Source organism: Heteronotia binoei, chromosome 20 (genome assembly GCF_032191835.1).
Source record: "Heteronotia binoei isolate CCM8104 ecotype False Entrance Well chromosome 20, APGP_CSIRO_Hbin_v1, whole genome shotgun sequence".
NCBI classification, from domain to species: Eukaryota; Metazoa; Chordata; class Lepidosauria; order Squamata; family Gekkonidae; genus Heteronotia; species Heteronotia binoei.
The window spans coordinates 38,280,661-38,305,558 of NC_083242.1; the positions used below are offsets into that span (position 1 = coordinate 38,280,661).

The 24,898-nt window shown below is 58.1% G+C and overlaps 1 protein-coding gene and 1 long non-coding RNA gene across 2 annotated transcripts; both read right to left on the reverse strand.

The window, feature by feature from the left end:
• Window positions 1-683: 683 nt before the first annotated feature.
• On the reverse strand, window positions 684-2,124 carry LOC132588471 (uncharacterized). The gene is made up of 2 exons (XR_009556505.1): window positions 2,068-2,124; window positions 684-1,797 (listed from the first exon to the last, which is right to left on the reverse strand). It is a non-coding gene; the product is annotated as an uncharacterized LOC132588471 (long non-coding RNA).
• A 406-nt stretch (window positions 2,125-2,530) lies between these two features.
• On the reverse strand, window positions 2,531-23,670 carry MGRN1 (mahogunin ring finger 1). The gene is given in 18 exon segments (XM_060260656.1): window positions 2,531-2,559; window positions 2,739-2,852; window positions 3,184-3,229; window positions 6,595-6,721; window positions 7,262-7,410; window positions 7,412-7,464; window positions 7,467-7,485; window positions 9,323-9,432; window positions 9,679-9,838; window positions 10,699-10,767; window positions 11,595-11,642; window positions 12,090-12,142; window positions 12,828-12,894; window positions 13,117-13,234; window positions 15,487-15,633; window positions 16,523-16,611; window positions 17,268-17,386; window positions 23,508-23,670. Coding segments are annotated over 18 exon segments (1,605 nt in total). The 5' UTR covers window positions 23,596-23,670.
• Window positions 23,671-24,898: the final 1,228 nt, after the last annotated feature.

Below are 24,898 nucleotides of genomic sequence, written 5' to 3' on the forward strand. Positions count from 1 at the left end.
CCCTGGCCTTGGACAGTTGATGGGGGGGCGGGCTGCTTTGGTCAGTGAGATGGCACCAGCTGCTGCCTCCACCCCTGGCTGCTTTCTCTGCCTTTAATCTCTCACCAGTTTGTGTACTAGAATGACAGTTTGGTGTCGTGGTGAAGTGCGCAGACTCTTATCTGGGAGAACCAGGTTTGATTCACCCCTCCTCCACTTGCACTTGCTGGAATGGCCTTGGGTCAGGCATACCTCCTACAGAGCTCTCCTTGAAAGGGCAGCTTCTGTCAGAGCTCTCTCAGCCCCAGCTACCTCACAGGGTGTCTGTTGTGGGGGAGGAAGATAAAGGAGATTCTGAGCTACTCTGAGACTCAGAGTATAGGGTGGGTTATAAATCCAATATCATCATCTTTATCTATTCCTCCCCCGGCCTGCAAACGCTACCCCAAGTGTCCATGCCCAACTCCTGCCTCTCCAGCTACTCCTCCCAGGAAGCTCCGGCCTGAGCAGATGGGGGCTGGAGTGGCTGGATCCATCCCATTGGCCCAGCACACCCCTGCCGCCTTCTGCCTGCCCTCCCCAGCAGCTGATGCAAAGAGGCTGGTTGCTGCTGCTGCTGCTGCTACTGCTACTGGAAGGAGGAGGATCCCTCCAGGCCTCCGCTCCCTTCTCACCGACCCCCCCACAAACAGCCAGAGCCAGGGCAGGCCACACAGGAGGAGTTTATTCTTATAAATATAGAAACACGCCAAGCCTTGGGGGGGGCGGGGTGGAGATTTCGGGAGGCAGGGAAGGGAAAGGATGGCACCACAGAAAGGGGGGGGAGGAACGGGGCCAAGGCACGTCACGGCCCCCAGGCAGCATGGGAGGGGGGCCGGAGCATCTGCCCGCCTGGCTTGCCACATCGAGGGGTCCAGAAGGGCTGCATCCCCACTACCCACCCACCTTCCATCTCCTTCCATGTCACCAGCGAACACTGCTCTACTGGGGGGAGGGTGGGGTGGGAAGCCAGTCACAAGCGGAGGGAATCCTTCAGAGGTGGGGAGCCTCGGACCGGCCCAGGGTTATGGCGGCAGCAGGAGCCCTCAGGAGAGGGAAGCTATGGGGCAGGAGGGCTCTGGCCAGAGCAGCACAGCTCTTCCTCCCCTGCCCAGAGGGAGACTGGCGGCTCCTCTGCCCCAAACATCAGCTGCTGGGCTGAGCCTCTGCCCCACCCCCTTCACCCCAGGCAGCTCAGGCTCCGAGGGGGAGCTGGGGAAGAGGATGCTCCCCTGGGGCACATGGCAGTGAAGCACAGGGAAGAAGGCAGGAAGCCCCCCTGCCCTCCCAGGCTGGGGAAGGGAGGGAGGTGCCCACGGCCCGGCTGCTACACCAAGCGGGAGCACCAAAGGACTGAGAAGGGCAAACCCGAAAGCAGCCCTGGCAGGCCAACCGTTTCCGAGCAGGGTGGCAGTGAGGAAGGCAGAAGAGGCTTTGTCTGAATCCCCGGGAGGGGAGGGGAGGGGGCTGAACCATCCACATCTGTACAAAGACACAAGTCCTTGGGGAGGGGGAGGCGGAGTCCAGGCCCGGGGGAAAGACTGCCCAGCCAGCAGCACAAGAGAACAGGGCGACGGAGAGCGCTCAAAGTGTCCCGGATGATGGAGGAGGAGGAGGAGACCGGGGCCCTGGGTTCGCAGGCCATTGCTGGGCTGGGTGGTCCCACTCAGGCCGGGCTCTGCCTGCTTTCCACGCGGAGAATGGGATGGCTGCAGAGGGCGGGCAGCTCGACGTTGCTGATCCCACGGCTCTGGAGCATGCTGGCAAAGTCAGAAGATCCTAGAAGCGGGGGAGAGTTGGGGGGGGGGTGTCAGGAGCTGAGCTGCGCCCCCTTCCTGGAGAGGCCGGGCAGAAACCGGAGGCTAGGTCCCAGCAGGGGGAGGCCTGCACCAGTGAGGCCCTCTGCCCCGAGCAGAACTGAGGGGCAAGGATCCAGGCCAGGGAGGATCAGGGGGGTGTCTCCCTTTGTCTCCACCCCCACCTCCCCAATTCTGCCTGCCCTCCCCCACCCCCTCCTGCCAGCGTGTCCAAAGGAAAGAGAAGACGTACCAGCTTACTCCTCTATCCCAATAGAGCAGGAGTCGGGGCCAAGGGCTGCCCAGGCAGGGTGGGGGAGGGGAGTGGGGCAGGGTGGGGCAGACAGAGAGGGAGGGAGGGAGACGTTAGAAAGTGTTTTACAGGAGACAAGCCCCTCCCGGCTGGGCCACTCCTCACCAACCCACTGGCCCTGCCGGCTCTCTCGGGCAGACAATGCTTTTGGAGGGGTCCCTCGGCCCTTCTTAAAAGGGTCCCCCCACTGCACCAGGCTGAGAAGAACACCGCCCCCCCCCCCAGACACACACACATTTCCTCTACTGCTTTTCCCATCTCTTCTGTTCCCGGCTAGATGCAGCAGGGCAGACAGGACGAGCGGGGGGGGGGGGGGGGGCGGGAGGGGGAGGGAGGGGAGCCCAGATGTCCCCAGCACAACCAGGGAGGGCCAGTGTTGGGGGATCCCACACTCAACCCCCAATCACGAGCCATCGTTGTGATCGGTAGCTACTGTATTTTACAGTTCATAAAAACCCAAATGGTTCTTAAAGTATCGCATTCACAGAACCGAACAGTCTCACAACTGATGCAATCCTGTATCACAAAAATCCTGTGATCGCAGCAGCCACACCCCCTTGCCATTCGATTGTGCATTGTGATGCCCCCCCCTCCCTCCCTGGGGCTGTTACCTGGCAGGAAGCCGTCAGCCGGCAACTCCGTCTCCAGCAGCTTGGGAAGGGCACTGGCCTCGCAGGCCCTGGGGCTCTCCTGCAGGATGTCCTCGCCCGAGGGAAGCGCACCACCTGCGAGGAGAGACCAGCCGGAGGGAAGGCTTGGGGTCCTCCTGACACTTGGGGGGCTGGCTGGCTGGCAACCCCCGGACCCCTGCCGCCAGGCCCTTGCTCACCCACAGGCCGAGCTTCCGTTCCGGCCCCCAGAACTGGCCTGGCCTGGCTGTGCCGGGCCTCCCCAAAGGCTCTTCCTCTGCTCCTGCCCTATCTGGCCCATTCCCAACGCTCCACCCGCATGTTCTGCCCTTGCTCCGGCCACTGCCCACCTAGCCCAGAAGGGTCACCCGTCACAGACACACACAAACACACCCAGCCCCCCACACGGGGCATGCCCGGCTCTCACCTTGCTGGGGCGAGGCCGCCTCCTCTGCCGCTTCCGCTGCCAGGCTCTTGGAAACAGAAAAGGGAGACCAGTCACAAAACTCCGCCCGGCTGGCAGAGGAATGCCCCTCCTGCTCCTCTGCTGGAGTCTGTGCGATCGCTCAGGGGGCTCTGGCGAGCACAGCACTGCCTGGGAAAGACTTCTGGGCCTCGGGGCTCTGTGTGGGGGGAACCCAGCAGCCAAGCCCCGGACTCTTTTGGAAGCAGGAGCCAGGCAGCCAGTGCGAGGAGGAGGCAGAAGCCGCTCCCGGCCAGGCCAACAGGAGGGGGCCTTACCAGCCTCCCAGGGAGACCCTGGCTGGGATGGAGCCGATCCGAAGATAGATGAAGCAGGTGGGAGAGCAGGAAGCGAGCGGAAGCAGCCCTCCTTCCCAGCCCAGCAGGAGCCAGCAAGCTCCGTGGTGAGGGAGACTCGGCCAGGCCTCCAAGGGAGGGGGACGCAATGCCAGGCAGGCAGAGATGGCCCCCCTTCCTTTTAGCTCGCCCTGCTGGCAGTGAAGATTCTCCACCAGCCGCCCAGTCAGTTAGGATTTCAGGCAACTCCTGGCAGAGCCTTGTGCTTTGGAGAAAGGCCCAGGTGTCAGGGCAAAGGTGTTGGATCCAGGGAGGAGGAGGATCGGGCGAAAAGTGTGCCTGCCGCGTGCAGAAGGCCCCCTGCTTCCCTTGAGACAGCTGCTGAACCCTCTCAGCCTTTCCAGCACGGAGGCAAACAGAAACGAAATACGTTTCATGGCATAGTATGGACTTATTTTAATACTAATAAGGCAGCTGTGTGTGTAGATGCCGACATCAGATTTGGCACACAGAGGAGAGATGAACGGCCTTCTACTGCAGGAAGCTTTCTAGAAAGCTTGGCTAGGGGGGCCTCTTGGTTTGCTCAGTCCTCTTCCAACGAGGAGGAAGTCCATTCTCCCCAGGACTCTCTCCCTGTGCCTCCCTCCGCCTTGGCTGACTGACCCCAGGCTGGCAAAAAGGGGCTTCAGGCGTGGCTTGAGGGGAAGTCCCCTAAAGACCACCTTAACACCCCCCTTTCCCCAATGTGTGGTTCTGGTAGCAGCGGAGGGAGGGGCCAGCTCAGCCCCCCAAGACAATGTGTTGGCTGCCCCATGTTTCAGCTGCAACCCTTTAAAACAGGGGTGGGGAACCACCGTTTACGGCCCACGAGGCCCCTTGGACAGGCCAGGCACACACACACCCAAACGCACTCTCCATATGCCTGTGCAGGGCTTCCTTGCTGATCCTTTTGCACGCACCACTGGGCTCCGCGCAGGTCTGGCCGCACCCTGATCCTTTCGCGCTCGCCAAGAAGCTCTGCGCAGGTCCCGAGCACACTACCTGGCCTGGCCCCACCCTTTCCTTTCCTTTCCTTTCTCGCACGCCAAGAAGAGCAGAGCAGGCAACAAATGAGGAGCACGTGCATGCCCCCTGCCTGCTATTGCCGAGGCCACTTTCCTCCTCTTTTCTCAGCCTGAGGCACGCTGGTAACCAGCAACAGGAGTCAAGAATGGCACGGGCTGGCTTGGCGAGACTGAGGCGATTTCACTTCCATGGGGGATGGGAGGGAGGGAGGGCGGGGCCAGGGCCAGACAAGGGGAGGCTGACAGAGCTGGGGGAGGGGAGGCAGCGAGGGCTGGAGAAGTGAGGAAGGGGAAGCAGCCAGGCCCACATTTAATCAACCCCCGCTTGACCCCCGGGGCCCCTCAAATGGGTGCCCATGGAGTGGGGGGGGGGTGATGGAGGCAGCTCGCGGACCAAAGGAAAGGTCCTCACCACAGCTGGGCGCAGCCACTGAGGAAGGGGAGAGCAGTGGGAAGGTAGCCGGCCTGAGGGAAGAGTGTGTGTGTGAGGGGAGTGGACAAGAAGCCAAAAGAGAGCCCCCAGTCTCCGTGTGCAGCTGAAAGGTCCCGCCGATCAGGGGGCCCTTCAAATGGCTTTCCATCACAAGGTGGGGGAGGGAGGAGGCAGGCTTGAATGACGTTTCCATCTCCCTTCCCACCTGGGCTCTGTGGCTGCAGCTGTGCCTCCAGCCAGGAAGTGCTGGGAGGAGAAAGAGAGCCAGGAGGGGAAGGGGAAAAGCCAGGAGAAGTGGGTGGGGAAGAGAGGGGGACTGGCGTGCACAGAGCTGGGAGAAGGGAGGAAACGCTGTGGCACGTGCAGCTGAAAGGCAGCAGCACGAAGAAGTCATCTCTCCTCTCCAGATCTGTATTTGCAATGCACAGGATCAATCCAGAAACTTTTGTTAATGGCCACCGCCAATCAAATCGCCACATGATTTGTGATGCTGCAAGCTGTACATTAAATAGAATTCAGTTGTAGAAAGGAGCTTTACCAATTTAAAAATAGCCCCCCCCACCCCTCTGATGTATTGCTTTGCATATTTTTCAAACAACTCCATACTTCTGTCCCCAAATATTCCCTGGTTTTTCTTTAAAAATCCACTTTTCTCTAATTTGGCTTTATATTACTGCTAGATGGCAGGACTCTGTCTGTCCAGCGGTACATTGTCACCCTCAGCTCTGTCCCTGAAGCAAGTTTTGTGTCCTGGGGGTTCAGCAATCCTGCCAGCTTGTGGGTTTGACTGAGTTCCTCAGCCTCCTGTTTGCTTCACGTTCCTTTTGAAATGCTCCTGCCCCAAAATTCTTCCCTGTCGATGCCCGTTCTGTTTGTGGAGGGAACCCCACAGAGGTAGATCACTCGATATTTCACTCCCCCCCCCCCCGATGCCTCACCAAAGAGAGCCATCACATTAGGGGTGAGTCAATTAAATCTTTGACCAAATATAGGCTAATTTTTAAGCTGATTTTGGGTGGCCCTCAAATGATGTTATAGATATCCAAATGGCCCTTGGCAGAAAAAAGGTTCCCCAGCCCTGCTTTAAAAGAAGGAGCACAGGGGGTGTGGTGGCCAGACCGGGGGGGGGGGGGGCAATCTCTGCCTCCCAGAAGCAGGGGGTGGAAACAGCATCCTGGCAAAGCGGAAGAGCGTCTCCCCACAAGTCAGATGGCAAAAGGAGGGCTGGGGGGAAGTAGGGGCAAGTTTTTACTGCCCACTTCCAAGGAGCAAAAGGCCCTTGCGGCACCTCCATGACTTTCCGTCATGGGAGCTGGCATGACACAGAGGCCCTGCTCAACCTCCTGGGGCAGTGTGGGGGAAGAACGCCGCCCCAGTGGCAAGGATGGCTCCCCTCCCCCCATCACGCCAGAGGCCTCCCTCCCAGCTGCACACGGGCCCTGCAGGGAGAGCGGAGCTCTTGGCTTCATCCACCCAGGGCAGCCCCTCCCCTCTTAGAGGGCATCTGGCAGAGCCGCTGTGGGCAACGGCAGCTGGTCTGGGCCCTGAGGCCAGGGGGCCCAGCCGGGCAAGCGAGACTCACCTCTGGCAGGCGGCTCTCCTGCAGGACGAGTTCTGTCCCCCCGGGGGGCAGTGGCTGCAGCTCTGAATCCTCCGAGAGCTTCTCCTCATCTTCTTCGTGGATCGGGGAAGACGGCGACCGGAGAGTGCTGCAGAGGACGGGAGAAGCTGGACGCTGGGCCGCTACTGTGAGGGCAAGGGAGAGGGGCTCTGTGGGGAGGTGGGGAGAGGGGCTCTGTGGGGGGGGGAGAGGAGCCAGGACTCCTCCACTTCGTCTTGGAGGGTCTCTTGCTTTCTTTTTTTTGCCATCTTCTGGGCATAAAGCAGGAATCACTAGGGATGCGGGGGGGGGGAAGTATCTGTGAAGTCCCTGCGTTGCGCAGGGGGTGGGCTAGATGACCCTGGAGCTCCCTTCCAACTCTTCTATGCTTCTCGTGCTCAACACTGCAGGAGCCCAGTCCGATAGCCCTGGGATTCTGCACACGCAGCAAGACCTTCCCTTCCTGTGCAGCCCCCAACTCCAGGCCTCGTCTGAGAGAGGCCAGCCCCCCCAGCCCACCCCCAAGCACAGCCCTGCAGGAGCTGCTGCCCAGCAAGGGGCGAAAAGCCACGGGCAGCTGCATGGAGGAAAAGGCTGCACCAGGGCAGAGGGCTCCTCCCCGTCCTTCCCCCTGCTCTGCCTGGCTCACCTGTCGGGCGACTTGCTGCGCTTGCTCTTCTGATGGCTGCTCTCCAGGGCCCGGTCAAGCCCCACGAGGGGCCTCCCAGGTGGGGGAAGCCCGTCCAGGACCCCCGTGTAGGTGATCTCGTCGTAGAGGGGAGCCGACGGGAGGGAGGGGGGAGACGGAGCGCAGGCCGTTCAGGGCTTCCAGCAGGGAGATGGGCTCGTAGCCGGAGGGATGTTGTCCGAACACTGAGAGGAGGGAGGGAGGGGTTCCACCTCTGCAGGGCTCGTTTTTTGTCTGGCCCGATGCCATCCTCCCCCACCCCACCACACCGACAAAAACGTGCTTGCGGAGGCTTCAGTGGCGCTCTGAGGAACTCCTGCCCGGGGGGCCCAGCTGACAAAGCTGGAGGCCTCGCAGGCTACTCCTCCCTCATCAGATGTGCAGCCCTCCCCCTTTTTGCTCCGCCATTATCAGAACCTCTTCCTTTGCCACAGTTAAGAACATCAGAGAAGCCATGTTGGATCAGGCCAATGGCCCCTCCAGCCCAACACTCTGTGTCACACAGTGGCCAAAAACCCAGGTGCCATCAGGAGGTCCACCAGTGGGGCCAGGACACTAGAAACCCTCCCACTGTGCCCCCCCCCCAAACACCAAGAAGACAGAGCATCACTGCCCCAGACATAAGAACATAAGAGAAGCCATGTTGGATCAGGCCAATGGCCCATCCAGTCCAACACTCTGTGTCACATAAGAACATAAGAGAAGCCATGTTGGATCAGGCCAGTGGCCCATCCAGTCCAACACTCTGTGTCACATAAGAACATCAGAGAAGCCATGTTGGATCAGGCCAGTGGCCCATCCAGTCCAACACTCTGTGTCACATAAGAACATCAGAGAAGCCATGTTGGATCAGGCCAATGGCCCCTCCAGCCCAACACTCTGTGTCACACAGTGGCCAAAAAACCCAGGTGCCATCAGGAGGTTCATCAATGGGGCCAAGACACTAGAAGTCCTCCCACTGTGCCCCCCAAGCACCAAGAAGACAGAGCATCACTGCCCCAGACTTAAGAACATGAGAGAAGCCATGTTGGATCAGGCCAATGGCCCCTCCAGTCCAACACTCTGTGTCATACAGTGGCCAAAAAACCCAGGCGCCATCAGGAGGTCCATCAGTGGGGCCAGGACACTAGAAGCTCTCCCACTGTGCCCCCCCAAGCACCAAGAATACAGAGCATCACTGCCCCAGACATAAGAAGAAGACGACATTGGATTTATATTCCACCCTCCACTCAGAGTCTCAGAGCGGCTCACAATTTCCTTTATCTTCCTCCCCAACAACAAGCACCCTGTGAGGTGGGTGGGGCCTGAGAGGACTCACAGCAGCTGCCCCTTCAAGGACAACCTCTGCCAAAGCTATGGCTGACCCAAGGCCATTCCAGCAGCTGGAAGAGGAGGAGTGGGGAATCAAACCCGGTTCTCCCAGATAAGAGAGCTCTGGCTGACCCAAGGCCATTCCAGCAGCTGCAAGAGGAGGAGTGGGGAATCAAACCCGGTTCTCCCAGATAAGAATCCACGAACTTAACCACTACACCAGACAGAGAAGCCATGTTGTATCAGGCCAATGGCCATCCAGTCCAACACTCTGTGTCACACAGTGGCCAAAAAACCGAGGTGCCACCAGGGGGCCAGGACACCAGAAGCCCTCCCACTGTGCCCCCCCCCCAGCACCAAGAAGCCAGAGCATCCCTGCCCCAGGCAGAGCGTTCCAACAAGACATTGTGGCCAATAGCCACTGGCGGGCCTCTGCTCCAGATGTCGTCCCTAGTGGGTCAACAATTTCTCTTTCTGTGACGAAGGGGCTTGCCTGCCCCAGGCTGCAGGGAGGAGGCCAACGGGGGGCTCCCCAGCCACTGGGACTTGCCACCCCTCGACCGGCCCACTGCCCCTGCGGCCCCTCTAGCTCAGTCCCAGCTGCTCTCACCCAGGAAGCCCCGACAAAGACCCTTTCAGCTGAAGGTGGCTGGGAGGGACTGCACCAGCGGCTGCTGGGCTCCCCCCCCCTGCCCCGGAGCAGCTCCTCACCGAGTGCTCGTCGTGGTCCAGGGTCTGTGCCAAGACGGGGCTGAAGGAGATGGGGGAGAGGGCCCCCGGCTTCTTCCTCACCGCCCGGATCTGCAGCAGGGCTCGGAAGGCTGCAAGGGAGGGAAAGCCAGCGACACCCCGTGAGCTTCAGCGTGGTGAGAAGACCCGCCCGGGCCCTCCCGTCTGCCACCTTCAACAGCTGAGGAGCCTGTGTGAACCTCGGGGCCCTCGAACAACCAAGCTGGCTGGGAAAGACTCCAGTGCTGGCTTCTAGCCAGGAGCCCCTCTCCCAGCCTGGCAGCCTCCCCGGCTGCTCCTTCCCCCCAGGAGGCTGATGCAGAGGAGAGAGCACTCACGAAGGCGGCAGATGGGGCAGTTGTTGGCCTGGTAGCGCAGGGTGTCGGCGCAGGAGTTGCAGAGGCAGAGGTGCCTGCAAGGCAAGATGAGGGTGTCCCGCAGGTCGGAGAGGCACACCACGCACTCGTTGCTGTTGTCGCTGTTCTCGTCGTCGCAGGGCTGCAAGCAGGAGGGGACTTCTTCTCTGGGACCGCTCTGCGAGAGGCACCCCACTCCTGCCCAAGCTGCCGGCTCTCCCCCCACCGCCTCAGACACTCCCCTGCTTCTGCCCACATTCTCCATCCAGCGATCTAACGCTCCTGCTGCCACACCGTCACTCTCCCCTCCCCAGCTCTTCCTCACAACCCCCCTGGAGGGCAGGCCGGGAGACCGAGTGTCGGCTTCGTGGCCATGGGGACCCCCACCCCCTGGACCGGAACAACAGCCGGCCTCCTCTGGGGGCCTCCTCCGCTTGGCAGGGCAGGGCAGGGCAGGGTGGGGGGAAGCCAGCAGACTCCGCCCAAGCTTTCGGCAGCTGCAAAGGCTCTTCAATCCAAATCAGGGATGGAGAAGAAGAAGAAGAAGAACTGCAGATTTATATCAGAGACTCAGAGCGGCTCACAATCTCCTTTGTCTTCTCCCCTCACAACAGACACCCTGTGAGGTGGGTGGAGCTGAGAGGGCTCTCATAGCAGCTGCCCTTTCAAGGATAGTCTCAGAGCGACCTACAATCTTCTTTCCCTTCCTCCCCCACAACAGACACCCTGTGAGGCGGGTGCAGCTGAGAGAGCTCTCCCAGAAGCTGCCCTTTCAAGGACAACTCTGCAAGAGCTACAGCTGACCCAAGGCCATTCCAAGCAGGTGCAAGTGGAGGAGCGGGGAATCAAACCTGATAAGAGTCCCAGATAAGAGTCCGCACACTTAACCACTAAGCCAAACTAGCTCACACACTGGCTCACACACACACACACACGCAGAGTCCCTTGGCAGCTTCCTCCTCACCACCCTCCCCCCCATGGGCTGCTGGAGGCCCCCCTCACCTTCGTTTCCTGGTTATTCTTGTTCTCGATGCCGTAGATCTCCTGGAGCAGGTAGCTGACCCGGTCCACCTGGGAAACGGGGGGGGGGGGGGGGGAGGGGCAGAAAGGGAAGTGAGCTCCACCTTCACCCGGGCAGATCAGCCCAAGGGATGCATCTCAAGCAGGGAGAGCTGGGAGAGGGAGGCGAAGGCAGAAACCCGGCCACCTCTCGGCTGCCTTTCCCATCCTACCCGAAAAGCCAGGAGGAGGGCAGTTCGTAGACGGCCCCCCACCTCATTTGGCACCTCCCGAGCAAGCTGACGCTGCCCCCCTTCAGCCACACCTCTCACTCTCACCCTCCCCCAGTGGCACCAGCTTCCGTTTCAAGGAAGAGGCAAGCACCAACCAGCCAGGGGCGGAGCAAGCAGGGGGGCTGCAGCTGGACCGAAGACCTCCCAGGACAAAGCCTTCCTGCCCCCCTCTCTGCAGACCCTCCTCTTGCCACCCCTCAGGACAAACCTCGCTGGCTTCTTGCTTAGCGTCCTGCCAGATCCCTGGGGAAGCCAACACAGATGTTCCCAGTGAGATCCTCTCAACCCCACGAAACCCCGGGGGGGGGGGGCCTCTCTGGAGAGACCCCCGAGAGGTCAGCTGAGCCTGGAGCCCACCCAAGGGAAGCAAGCCCGAAAGGGGGATCATCAATTGTGTGGTTTAATGTAATCTCTCTGCTCAGAACGAAACTGTGTTGCTCTTCCAGGTGCCTGACTGGGCTCAGACCACCACCCCCCTCCAGCTGCTGCCCCCACCTGCATCTGTTGCATGCGTTTTATTAATACCGTAACCCCCCCCCCCCCTTGAGTTCTGTCAGGAAAGCAAAGCGGCTAAGAAGTTTCAGTCAGCTCAGGAGAAGGACTTACAATCTGCTTCTGCTTCAAGGGCTTCACAGAGAAACTGCCATCGACGTGCTGGGGGGAGGGAGAGATCAGAGAGAAGATCAGCACGGCTCCGCAAAACACTGGGTGGGGCCTTAAGGAAGCCACCTGCCCCCTCCCCCCATGCTGATTTTCAGGTCAACCGTCCAGGGGCACTGCCCTCCCAGGCCGACTAACTATGTTGCAGGATCAACGACGTCACCCCGGGGTTGTTGTTGAAGAAAGGCGGGTGGGGGGTGGGAAGTGGGGCAGGGGCTGCAGCAACAGGGACGGACTGAGAGGGTCACTGAGGATTCCCAGAGGCCGGCTGCGAGACCCTCACCCCTTCAGAGCTCTGCCCCCCACTCTGTGCAAGGGCCCAATGCAGACCCAGCCGTCACGGGAACGAGGCCAGCGCTTGCCCCCCCTCCCCTCGAGAGGAGTGCTTCCGCTCTCCCCAGGCAAGCCCCCCAAGGGTGCCACAGGGGGGGTCCCTCTTACCTTCTCAAAGGCAGCCAGGAGGATGTGGGCGTGGCCAGTCACTTCCACCACCACTGGAAGAAAAACCACAAGCCCAGGAGAAGGGTGCCTGGGGGCTCAGAAGGCCACAACCTCCCCCACCCCCATCGCCAAGGCGGAGCCGGAAGGACCCCACCCCCCGCTGACCGCCTGCCCTGGACCAGAGCCCAGGAGGCCCTGGCAGACAGCTCCAGGGCAGGAGAGGGAGAAGGGAGACGATGGCTGGGCAGGATCCAGGCCGCGGCATGCTCTTTACTACGCCACGTCACAAGCAGCCGTCTCAGTGCTTCTGCTCTCTCCCAACCAAATGCTGTTTCATCACAAGGGACTGGAAAGGACCCTGGGATTCCCCTCTGATGCAACCCTGCATGCAGGATCATTCACAGGGGGACTGAAGCCCCTTCTGCAGCGCTGCAAAGGATCGTGGGATGCAAAGACTCTCCCCGGCAGGCTTCCTCACTCCATCCTTTGCACATGCTCACTTTGCTGCCCGGGGCCTTTCCTCTGCAAGCCGAGTAGGACAACTGGGCCCCCTCGGCAATGCTCCCTTCCCCGAGCCTCCTCTTTGCGAGGTCCAGCAAGCCCTGGGGCTTCCCCAGCAGGCCAGAGCATCAAGACACTTCCCACAAAGCCTCTCTCGCTAGAACGGGCGGCCTCTGAGCCCAGCTCCACCTCCTCTCCACCCCTGCAGCTCCCCCACCAATACCCCTCCCAGCTCACCATCACCTTCATCCACCACGGCCTGGATGACCACAGGGAAGATGCCCCGGTCCAGGTCGAAGTTCAGCTGGAGGGGAAGGGAAGAGGAGGCAGGGGGAGGTCAGGCAAAGGGGCAGCCCCGCTTCTGGCAGGGAGGCTGGACCCAAAGGGCTGCCCAGTGATGGCCCTTCCCTGTGGGGCAACACTGTCCTCCGGCACTCCCAAGAGGAAGCTGCACCCCCCTGCTTTGAGGAAAAGTCGCCAGCCAGCCAAGGAGCACCATCGGAGCCAGGAGAGGCCAGAGAGTTACCTCGTCCTCCTTCCAGTCGGAGAAGTCGATCTTGAAGGACGGCAGGGAGAACTGCTGGCTGACCCCACGCTTGTAGTGAACCGTCTCCGACTGCAGGGAGGGGTTCTTGGTGCTGTAGCTGGAGGGAGGCAGAAAGAGGCTCAAGAAGGGCAAAGCCACAGCCAGGGACCAGCCATCACCTCTCATTAGCCAAGCGTGAGTCAAAGCCCAGGGAAATGCCAGCCCACATGGGCACAGCCACCTCCTGCAGCCACCTGCTCACATCCCAGGCTGTAGAACAGGGGTCCTCAAACTACAGCCCGCGGGCCAGATGCGGCCCGCTGAGGACATTTAAGCGGCCCACCGGGTTATGGCAAAATCAGACCGGAAGTGACATTCGACCTAAACTCGCGTTAGCAATGCACACTTCCGGCACTGGGCTGAGGCGGCAGAGACAGAGTGTGAGGCGATACCGAGGTGAGGTGAGTTCCCAGGCCGGGGTGTGTGGTGTGGGGAAGGGAGAGAGATGCAGAAGACGGAGAACTGACGGCCTGCCGCCTTGTACAGTAACGGCAGCCACCACAACAGTCCAGCCCTCCAACAGTCTGAGGGACAGTGAGCTGGCCCCCTATTTAAAAAGTTTGAGGACCCCTGCTGTAGAACATCAGAAGAGCACTGATTGGTCTGACCAGGGATAGCCCATCTAGTCCAGCCTCCTGTCTCACACAGTGGCCAGCCAGTTCCTCTGGAGGGCCAACAACAGGGCAGAGAGGCCGAGGCCTTCCCCTGAGAAGAACATCAGAGGAGCCCTGCTGGGTCAGACCACTGAGGGTCCATCTAGTCCCAACCGGTTCCTCTGGAGGGCCAACAACAGGGCAGAGAGGCTGAGACCTTTCCCTGAGAAGAACATCAGAAAAGCCCTGCTGGATCAGACCACTGAGGGTCCATCTAGTCCCAACTAGTTCCTCTGGAGGGATAACAACAGGCCAGAGAGGCCGAGGCCTTCCCTTGAGAGGAACACCAGAAGAGCCCTGCTGGACCAGACCAGTGAGGGTCCATATAGTCCAGCCTCTTGTCTCACACAGTGGCCAATCAGTTCCTCTGAAGGGCCAACAACGGGGCAGAGAGGCTGAGGCCTTCCCCTGAGAAGAACACCAGAAGAGCCCTGCTGGGTCAGACCAGTGAGGGTCCATCTAGTCCAGCCTCCTGTCTCACACAGAGGCCAACCAGTTCCTCTGGAGGGCCAACAACAGGGCAGAGAGGCCGAGGCCTTCCCCTGAGAAGAACATCAGAAGAACCAGTTTTTCCAGGGATCCAGAAGATCCCCCTCCTTTTTTTGCCATCTTCTGGGCTTGGAGCAGGGGTCACTGAGTTCATGGAGGGGAGGCATTTGTGAATTTTCTGCATTGTGCAGGGGGTTGGACTAGATGACCCTGGAGATCCCTCCAACTCTATGATGAGACCAGTGAGGGTCCATCTGGCCCGGCATCCCATCTCACACAGTGGTCAACCCACCTCTCTGGAGGGCCAAAAGACAGAACAGGTGCTGAGGCCTTTCTCTGATGTTGCTGCCTGGGATTCAAAGGCTGCCTGCCTCTCAACATGGAGATTCCTTTAAGTTACCCTGGCTGGTAGCCTCTGATGGAGCTCTCCTGCAGGAATCTGTCTCATCCACCCCCACCCTGTTCACAGTCTCCACCCCCCCTGAGTTCCACCCCTGAACTGCTCGCTGGGTTGACTGCTCGTCTGCTTTAAGCCAGAATCCCAACAGGCCTCCCACCCGAGCCATCGCCGGTCGTGGAAGACGGAGGACAGACCCCATGCAAGGAAGCGACACCCCCCCCAGAGACACGGCAGAGGCAGGCCACGTGCCAAGGTGGCTCGTTCCTTCCACGTCGGGTTCCAAACTACCAGAGCGGCCTCCGTTTCCCAAGAATAAGGTCTGGAGTTCATCCAGTTTTCGTTTCAATCCCATAATACAACAAACAAACCCAGGAAGAGTAAAAACTCCCATGGCTGGACTTTCCCCTTATCTAGGTTTTTTCCCCTTCCTTAACTTTAAAACTCTAGAAAAAAGCACCTTAAAGACTAAGAAATTTGTGGCGGGGGAGGCGCATTTGGGGCCACTGCTCACTCCTTGAGATGAAGCAGACCCCCCCTCTTGGCATCTGTGACCCCCCCCCCCCCAACAGCTCCTCCCCTGCAGCCTTGAAGGTGTTTCTGGACTCTGGCCCTTTCCTGGCCCCTGATGCCTAACCTTGCGCCCGGGCACTCTGCGGCTGGCTCCACCTCCACCTCCTGCGGCTGTGCCCACCACCCTGTGCCAGCATCCCAAAGGTGCCCGCAGGCTCCCTGAGAGAGCCCCCCCACCCCCTTCCTCCTGAGCCTTACACGGCCATGCCGCTCACAAACTCCTCCGTTGCTTGGCAGTAGATGGTGATGGCCACCCGGGCATCAGCGTCGAAGGTGAACTCCAGGCTGTAGGAGGCCCTCTGCTTCCCGCTCTCCTCCGTGGGGCTGTCCGCATCCTCCTTGTACCTACCGCAGGCAAAGCTGAAGTCAGCGCAGGGGTGGCTCTCTTGCACCCCACACCATGACCTCCTTCTCCTCCCCCTCTAGCCAGCCTCCTGCTGGCAAAATCTTCCCCCTCCTCCACCATTCTGACCACGCAAGGCCCTGGCGCCCTGTCCAAGCCTCCTGGGTCTCTTCCTGCTCTCACCTCCCAAGCGACCCCTGCCCACGACCCCCACCCCCAGCTCCTCTGGTCGACAGGCTCTCCCTGGCCTGGGGCCGGCCTCCTGTTCTCTGTTGCCCTGGCTGGGCCTTCCTCTCCCCAGTTCCAAAGAAAGAGGCTTCATCGGCCACTGACTGACCACTTGGGACAAAAAAACCGTGATGCAATCCTCCTGTCCCATTTAAACCGTACTGTACCTTGATGTCTTTAATGTCATACGTTACTTTTTAAATTCAGGACTGCTATTCGCAATCCTTGAAGAAGTCCAGTAAGAGCTTAAGAGGTTTTTAGGGTCTGAGCTTTTGAGAATCTGAGCTCTCTGAGAAAGGAGCTTTGCCTCTCAAAAGCTCATCCCGCCAAAATCTTGTGGGTCTCTGAAAACCTAGCTGTTCCACCAGACATCCCCAGAAATGTCTGTGAATGTATCCGATAACGTTGCACCCAGGACCTCAGCCGTTTCTCCACACCCTCCTGGGTCAAGGCCTTGGCTGTAAACACCTCAGGGCAGAGACCTGCCCCTTTCTACTACGAAGAAGTGCTATTCCCTCCACCCCCTCCCCCCGTGATGCAGCTATAGACCCGCACCACAATGCCAGAGACCTCTTGACCGTCACAGAACCCTGACTGCTCCATGCCCGGAGGCTCACAACCTCCGAGGGCCCGAGAACAGCCAGCACTGGGCGTCTTCAGTACCTGACCAGGCGAACGGAGTCTTTGCGGATATTCACCAAGCTCCGCAGCGTCTTCACTGGTTCGTGAGGCGCAGGGGTCACATAGGGAAACTGGAACAGAAGACCAGAAGCCCTTGGAGCCAAAGACACAGCAAGGGAGATGGGCAGCCCAGCTGGCAATGCCTAAGATGAGGCTCTTCCCACACGCCTGAGAGGGAACTTGGCCAGGGGCATGCAAGGGAGAAACAAACGAAAAGCAGGACATGCACAGAAAGAGAAGCCCACGATCTTGAAGTTCCAGTTGTCATTGTGAGGAGCGCTTTCTAAACATTTATTGGGATTACAGAAAATGCTCTATATTTGTACCTTCTTTCCTGTAATATATAGATCCTCATTACAAATGCAACCGGAAGGGTTCATTTTTTTAAAAAGCAACCCTCAAAGTGAGATGGAACGAAGTGGAACCTTTAAGACCAACAAGTTTTATTCTGGGTATAATGTTTTGAGTGGCATCTGCAGACGTGTGCCTGCTACAGCTGAAAGCTTCTACCCAGATTTAAACTTCATTCGTCTTCAAAGGCACTTCACCCTGTTGCTTCAGGCCAACACAGCCGCCCACCTGAAGCTATCCAAGTACGACAGGATGAAATCAAACTAGGAGACCTCGAGAGAGACTGCTGCCTGCCCCCAGCCCACCTCCGTTCCTTCTGGCGCCAATGAACCCCTCCCCGCCTCACCCCCCCACTTTCTAGGTGAGGAAGACTCACTTGGACTGGTCGGTTGCCCAAGAAGTTCAGGTCCATGTTCTCCCCAAAGAGGTACCCCTCCGGATGTGGCGTGTCAAACTTCTCTCCTCCCATGAAGAAATGGCTGGCAAAATAGTTCCCTGAAGAAAGGGGGTGAAAACAAGCCGCTTAAAATTCCCCAACTGCACCTCTACAGCAGGACAGCAGAACCCAACTGCACCTCTACAGCAGGACAGAAGCTTGGGACTCTTTAGCTTGGAGAAACGTCGACTGCGGGGTGACATGATAGAGGTTTACAAGATAATGCATGGAATGGAGAAAGTAGAGAAAGAAGTACTTTTCTCCCTTTCTCACAATACAAGAACTCGTGGGCATTTGATGAAATTGCTGAGCAGACAGGTTAAAACGGATAAAAGGAAGTCCTTCTTCACCCAAAGGGTGATTACATGTGGAATCCACTGCCACAGGAGGTGGTGGCGGCTACAAGCATAGCCACCTTCAAGAGGGGTTTAGATAAAAATATGGAGCAGAGGTCCATCAGTGGCTATTAGCCACAGTGTGTGTGTATGTATAAAATTTTTTGCCACTGTGTGACACAGAGTGTTGGACTGGATGGGCCATTGGCCTGATCCAACAGGGCTTCTCTTCTGTTCTTATGTGACACAGAGTGTTGGACTGGATGGGCCATTGGCCTGATCCAACATGGCTTCTCTTATGTTCTTATGTGACACAGAGTGTTGGACTGGATGGGCCATTGGCCTGATCCAACAGGGCTTCTCTTATGTTCTTCTGTGACACAGAGTGTTGGACTGGATGGGCCATTGGCCTGATCCAACAGGGCTTCTCTTCTGTTCTTATGTGACACAGAGTGTTGGACTGGATGGGCCACTGGCCTGATCCAACAGGGCTTCTCTTATGTTCTTCTGTGACACAGAGTGTTGGACTGGATGGGCCACTGGCCTGATCCAACAGGGCTTCTCTTCTGTTCTTATGTGACACAGAGTGTTGGACTGGATGGGCCATTGGCCTGATCCAACAGGGCTTCTCTTCTGTTCTTATGTGACACAGAGTGTTGGACTGGAGGGGCCACTGGCCTGATCCAACAGGGCTTCTCTTCTGTTCTTATGTGACACAGAGTGTTGGACTGGATGGGCCATTGGCCTGATCCAACAGGGCTTCTCTTATGTTCTTCTGTGACACAGAGTGTTGGACTGGATGGGCCATTGGCCTGATCCAACAGGGCTTCTCTTCTGTTCTTATGTGACACAGAGTGTTGGACTGGATGGGCCACTGGCCTGATCCAACAGGGCTTCTCTTATGTTCTTCTGTGACACAGAGTGTTGGACTGGATGGGCCACTGGCCTGATCCAACAGGGCTTCTCTTCTGTTCTTATGTGACACAGAGTGTTGGACTGGATGGGCCATTGGCCTGATCCAACAGGGCTTCTCTTCTGTTCTTATGTGACACAGAGTGTTGGACTGGATGGGCCACTGGCCTGATCCAACAGGGCTTCTCTTATGTTCTTCTGTGACACAGAGTGTTGGACTGGATGGGCCACTGGCCTGATCCAACAGGGCTTCTCTTCTGTTCTTATGTGACACAGAGTGTTGGACTGGATGGGCCACTGGCCTGATCCAACAGGGCTTCTCTTATGTTCTTATGTGACACAGAGTGTTGGACTGGATGGGCCACTGGCCTGATCCAACAGGGCTTCTCTTCTGTTCTTATGTGACACAGAGTGTTGGACTGGATGGGCCATTGGCCTGATCCAACAGGGCTTCTCTTATGTTCTTCTGTGACACAGAGTGTTGGACTGGATGGGCCATTGGCCTGATCCAACAGGGCTTCTCTTATGTTCTTCTGTGACACAGAGTGTTGGACTGGATGGGCCATTGGCCTGATCCAACAGGGCTTCTCTTCTGTTCTTATGTGACACAGAGTGTTGGACTGGATGGGCCACTGGCCTGATCCAACAGGGCTTCTCTTATGTTCTTCTGTGACACAGAGTGTTGGACTGGATGGGCCACTGGCCTGATCCAACAGGGCTTCTCTTCTGTTCTTATGTGACACAGAGTGTTGGACTGGATGGGCCATTGGCCTGATCCAACAGGGCTTCTCTTCTGTTCTTATGTGACACAGAGTGTTGGACTGGATGGGCCACTGGCCTGATCCAACAGGGCTTCTCTTATGTTCTTCTGTGACACAGAGTGTTGGACTGGATGGGCCACTGGCCTGATCCAACAGGGCTTCTCTTCTGTTCTTATGTGACACAGAGTGTTGGACTGGATGGGCCACTGGCCTGATCCAACAGGGCTTCTCTTATGTTCTTCTGTGACACAGAGTGTTGGACTGGATGGGCCACTGGCCTGATCCAACAGGGCTTCTCTTCTGTTCTTATGTGACACAGAGTGTTGGACTGGATGGGCCACTGGCCTGATCCAACAGGGCTTCTCTTCTGTTCTTATGTGACACAGAGTGTTGGACTGGATGGGCCATTGGCCTGATCCAACAGGGCTTCTCTTATGTTCTTCTGTGACACAGAGTGTTGGACTGGATGGGCCACTGGCCTGATCCAACAGGGCTTCTCTTCTGTTCTTATGTGACACAGAGTGTTGGACTGGATGGGCCACTGGCCTGATCCAACAGGGCTTCTCTTATGTTCTTCTGTGACACAGAGTGTTGGACTGGATGGGCCACTGGCCTGATCCAACAGGGCTTCTCTTCTGTTCTTATGTGACACAGAGTGTTGGACTGGATGGGCCACTGGCCTGATCCAACAGGGCTTCTCTTCTGTTCTTATGTGACACAGAGTGTTGGACTGGAGGGGCCACTGGCCTGATCCAACAGGGCTTCTCTTATGTTCTTCTGTGACACAGAGTGTTGGACTGGATGGGCCATTGGCCTGATCCAACATGGCTTCTCTTATGTTCTTATGTGACACAGAGTGTTGGACTGGAGGGGCCACTGGCCTGATCCAACAGGGCTTCTCTTATGTTCTTCTGTGACACAGAGTGTTGGACTGGATGGGCCATTGGCCTGATCCAACAGGGCTTCTCTTCTGTTCTTATGTGACACAGAGTGTTGGAATGGAGGGGCCACTGGCCTGATCCAACATGGCTTCTCTTATGTTCTTATGTGACACAGAGTGTTGGAATGGAGGGGCCACTGGCCTTATCCAACAGGGCTTTTGTTATGTTCTTCTGTGACACAGAGTGTTGGACTGGATGGGCCATTGGCCTGATCCAACATGGCTTCTCTTATGTTCTTCTGTGACACAGAGTGTTGGACTGGATGGGCCATTGGCCTGATCCAACAGGGCTTCTCTTATGTTCTTCTGTGACACAGAGTGTTGGACTGGATGGGCCATTGGCCTGATCCAACATGGCTTCTCTTATGTTCTTCTGTGACACAGAGTGTTGGACTGGATGGGCCATTGGCCTGATCCAACAGGGCTTCTCTTATGTTCTTCTGTGACACAGAGTGTTGGACTGGATGGGCCATTGGCCTGATCCAACATGGCTTCTCTTATGTTCTTATGTGACACAGAGTGTTGGACTGGAGGGGCCACTGGCCTGATCCAACAGGGCTTCTCTTATGTTCTTCTGTGACACAGAGTGTTGGACTGGATGGGCCATTGGCCTGATCCAACAGGGCTTCTCTTCTGTTCTTATGTGACACAGAGTGTTGGAATGGAGGGGCCACTGGCCTGATCCAACATGGCTTCTCTTATGTTCTTATGTGACACAGAGTGTTGGAATGGAGGGGCCACTGGCCTTATCCAACAGGGCTTTTGTTATGTTCTTCTGTGACACAGAGTGTTGGACTGGATGGGCCATTGGCCTGATCCAACATGGCTTCTCTTATGTTCTTCTGTGACACAGAGTGTTGGACTGGATGGGCCATTGGCCTGATCCAACAGGGCTTCTCTTATGTTCTTCTGTGACACAGAGTGTTGGACTGGATGGGCCATTGGCCTGATCCAACAGGGCTTCTCTTATGTTCTTCTGTGACACAGAGTGTTGGACTGGATGGGCCACTGGCCTGATCCAACAGGGCTTCTCTTCTGTTCTTATGTTTAACCCCCTCCCCAACCCCTGGCTTTGGCAGAGAGATCGCCTGGGGCCACTTGGGCTGGCACTCCCAGTGTGTCAAGGTCTGCATCTCTTTGCATGGCACTGGGAGAGGAAGCCACTGGTGCGTTCAGAGCTGGGGGCCAGAATACAGGACACACTCCAGCAACCCCAGGAGCCGTTTCTTCAGCATCTCCTTGCACAAGAAGTTTCCTCTGTGAGAAAGGAGGCAGCCCCAGAGCAGCTCCTGGGGTGGGGGTGAGGTGCAAAGCCAGTCCCAAAGAGCCAGGCTAGAGAGCTGAACCCACCCCCGAGGTCTTGAAGAGGCTGGGCAAAACAGCGAGCTGAGCTGTCCTGGCCCTAACCCCAGGGCAGGGGGGGCCAAACTTGCTTAATGTAAAAACCACAGAATAAGCATCAGATGTTTGAGAGCCACAAGAGCTAAACATCGGATGCTTGAGAGCCGCAGGCAGGAAGGAAGAAAGGAGCAGGAGGAAAGAGGGAGGTGGAAAGAAAGCAACTTTAACTTTTAAATGCATTCTCCAAGCTGTCGGCTGGCTTGGAGAAGTGATTTAAAGAGAGAAATACCTTCTTCAAGCTGGCCAATGGGATGGGAGGGGGGCCTTTGAGAGCTACATGAGGCTTCTGAGTCACAGTTTGGCCACCCCTACCCCAGTGACCCCAGAAAGACCCAGGTTCGAGCCCCTGCTTGGGTCCTAGAAGCGTGCTGGGTGATCTGAGGCCCGTCCCACACCACTCTTCGTCAGGCCCACCTCACAGGGTAGTTGTAAGGATGCAACTGAAGGAGAGGAGACCAATGTGGGCCACTTTGAGACCCCGCTGGGGAGAGAGGTGAGATATCAACACCACACCCCTCCCACAGGACTCCTGACGCCAGCCAGGGGGGGAGGGCAAAGAGCAACCCAGAGGGGCCGGGGGGGGGGGTGTGAAGCAGCCCAGAGCAGGCAGACGCAATCCCTGCACAAGAGGGGAGCCCACCAGGCACAAAGGGTAGCAGCTGCCCCCACCAAGCCACAGGACAGAGAAGACGTTTGTATGTCCACACAGCCAACCGGTTTTCGAGGATGCCACTGCCCCCATGATGTTGCCAACCTACAGTTGAGGCCTGGAGATCTTCCAGAACTACAGCTCACTTCCAGAGATCCCTTCCCGCCCCCTGGAGAAAGCGGCTGCTTTGGAGGGTCCTTCTATGGCACCATCCCCCAGGGAATTCCCCCCTCCTCAAACTTTTCCTCTGCCAGGATCCAGCCCTGACCCTCCACGATTTGCCCTACCTGGAGCTGACAAACCGATTGAGGGGGTCTGGTTCCTGCATTCCCCAAAAAGAGACTAGCCCTCCTCGTCTTCTGCATGCCCACAGCCTTATTGGATGATTGCCAACCTCCAGGTGTGTCCTGGAGCCTTCCCAACATCTCCAATTGATCTCTAGAGCAGGGTGTCAAACATGCGGCCCCCGAGCCAACTCAGCCCCCCCCCCCCCCGGGGCAACTGGCCCCTGAGCAACTGTCATCTACTCCCTTCTCCTTCTCTCTTGCTTCTTTCTGCATCACAGCTTGCGTTGCAAGGCATGCTCAATTGCACAGGAGCAAAACCTCTATTTTCTCCATTGGCTGAGCCTCCTCCCTTAGGGTGGGAGGGGGGGGGAGGCAGAGCTTGCTTTGCCAGGCTCTCTCAACCGCACAGCAGAGCTACTGAGCCAAGTCTCTCTTCCTTCTATTGGCTGAGGCTCCTGGGGAAGGAAGGAAAGAGCCAGAGCTTCCTTCGCCCAGTTCCCAGGGAAGAGATACAAAGAAAGGGATTGGTTGCCAACGACGGGCCTGGAGTTCTCCTGCGACTGCAGCTGATCTCCAGGATCCAGCCCCCCTGGAGGGATTGCTAACGGAACGCCTTGCCACCGGAGCTAGGGTTGCCAAGCTCCAGGTGGGGCCTGGAGGTCTCCTGGAACTGCCTGCAGACGACAGAGATCGGCCGGCCGGGAGGACGCGGCAGCTTCAGGGGGGTCTCTAGGGCAGCGCCCCCACCGAGGTCCCCCGCAGGCTCCTCCCCCAAATCTCCAGGAATTTCCCGAGCTGGAGATGGCGACCGTGACCCTCCTGCTGCGCCGCACTGGAGGGAAGGGCGCTGAGCATCTCCCGGCGGGAGGGGCGGGGGAGCGGGAGAGGGGCTCACCGGACTTGGGCGGGTAGCGGTAGGCCGAGTTGGCCTGGATGTCGATGTCCTCCACGCCGGCGATGCGGCGGCTGAGCAGGGAGCCCATCGCGGCGAAGGATCCGGGGGGTTACCGAGGCGGGCGTCGGGCAGGCTCCGTCGCTGGGTCAGGCCGCTGCCGCGCGGGGCACCACGGGAAACCGAGTGCCGCCGCCCGGCGCCGCTTACGGCAGCGCCCCGGCCCCGGAACTACAGCCCCCAGAATGCCTTGCGCTCGGCGGTCGAAAACAAGGCAGGGGGCGGGGCGAGCGAGAGGGAGGCCGTGGCGAGGGCGGGGGCTGGCGGGAGGAGCGGAGGCCGGCGAGGCTGAACTCTCGGGAAAGGGGGCGCCGCGCAAAAGGAAGAAGGCCAAAACGGGGGGGGGGGGGGCTGCATCACTAGCCCGCTTCCTTGGCAAGGGGCTGCCGCTGCACTTGGTCCCAAGGTGGGGGGGCGGTTTGCAGACTTCAAGGGCGTGCAGCCCTTTGGCTTGCCAGGTCCGACCCAGGAAATAGCTGGGGACTTTTGGGGTGGAGCCAGGAGCACGGTTGTGGCAACCAGGATTGCACTCCGAAAGAGTTCTGCCCGTCACATTTAAAGGGACTGCATTTCTTTTAAATGCCTTCCCTCCATTGGAAATAGGGCATCTTCTTTGGGGATCGTAGAACTGGACTCCCTGGGCCAGTCTCTTTGAAATTTGGGGTGGGGAGTGGGTTTGAGGAGAAGCACCAAATGCTATGCTGAAAGTCTGGTTCCTCTGCCTCAAAAAACAGCCACCCTCCAGAGCCCCAGATAGATTCTCTATTATACCCTATGGGGACTGGTCTCCATAGGTCAAGGGTGGCCAAACTGTGGCTCGGGAGTCCGATGTGGCTTTTTCACACATATCGTGTGGCTCTTGAAGCCCCCACTGCCCTGTCAGCTGGCTTGCAGAAGGTCGTTCTCTCTTTAAATCTATTCTCAAAGACAAGCCAGAGAGTGGCTTGTAAAATGCATTTAGAGTTGCTTCCTTTCCACCTCTCCCACCTCCCCCATCTATTTGCCTCCCTCCTTCCCTTGTGGCTCTCAAACATCTGACATTCATGTCTTGCAGCCCTCAAACATGTGATGTTTATTCTATGTGGCTCTTGTATGAAGCAAGTTTGGTCACCCCTGCCACAGGTTATAATGGAGTGCCCAGTAGACATTCAGCCTTGAGGTGGGGGGAGGGCCTCCAGATCCCCTGCCCCCAACTGGGGATTGGCAACCTGAGCAGCCCTGCTGGGAGTGTATTGCCACCGTCCAATTTGGATGCAATCAGAGTGTGGAGTGCCCTGGCTAAATTGTGCTTTCCAAGAAACAGCCATCTCTATAGTATCAGCTAAAGCTGATCA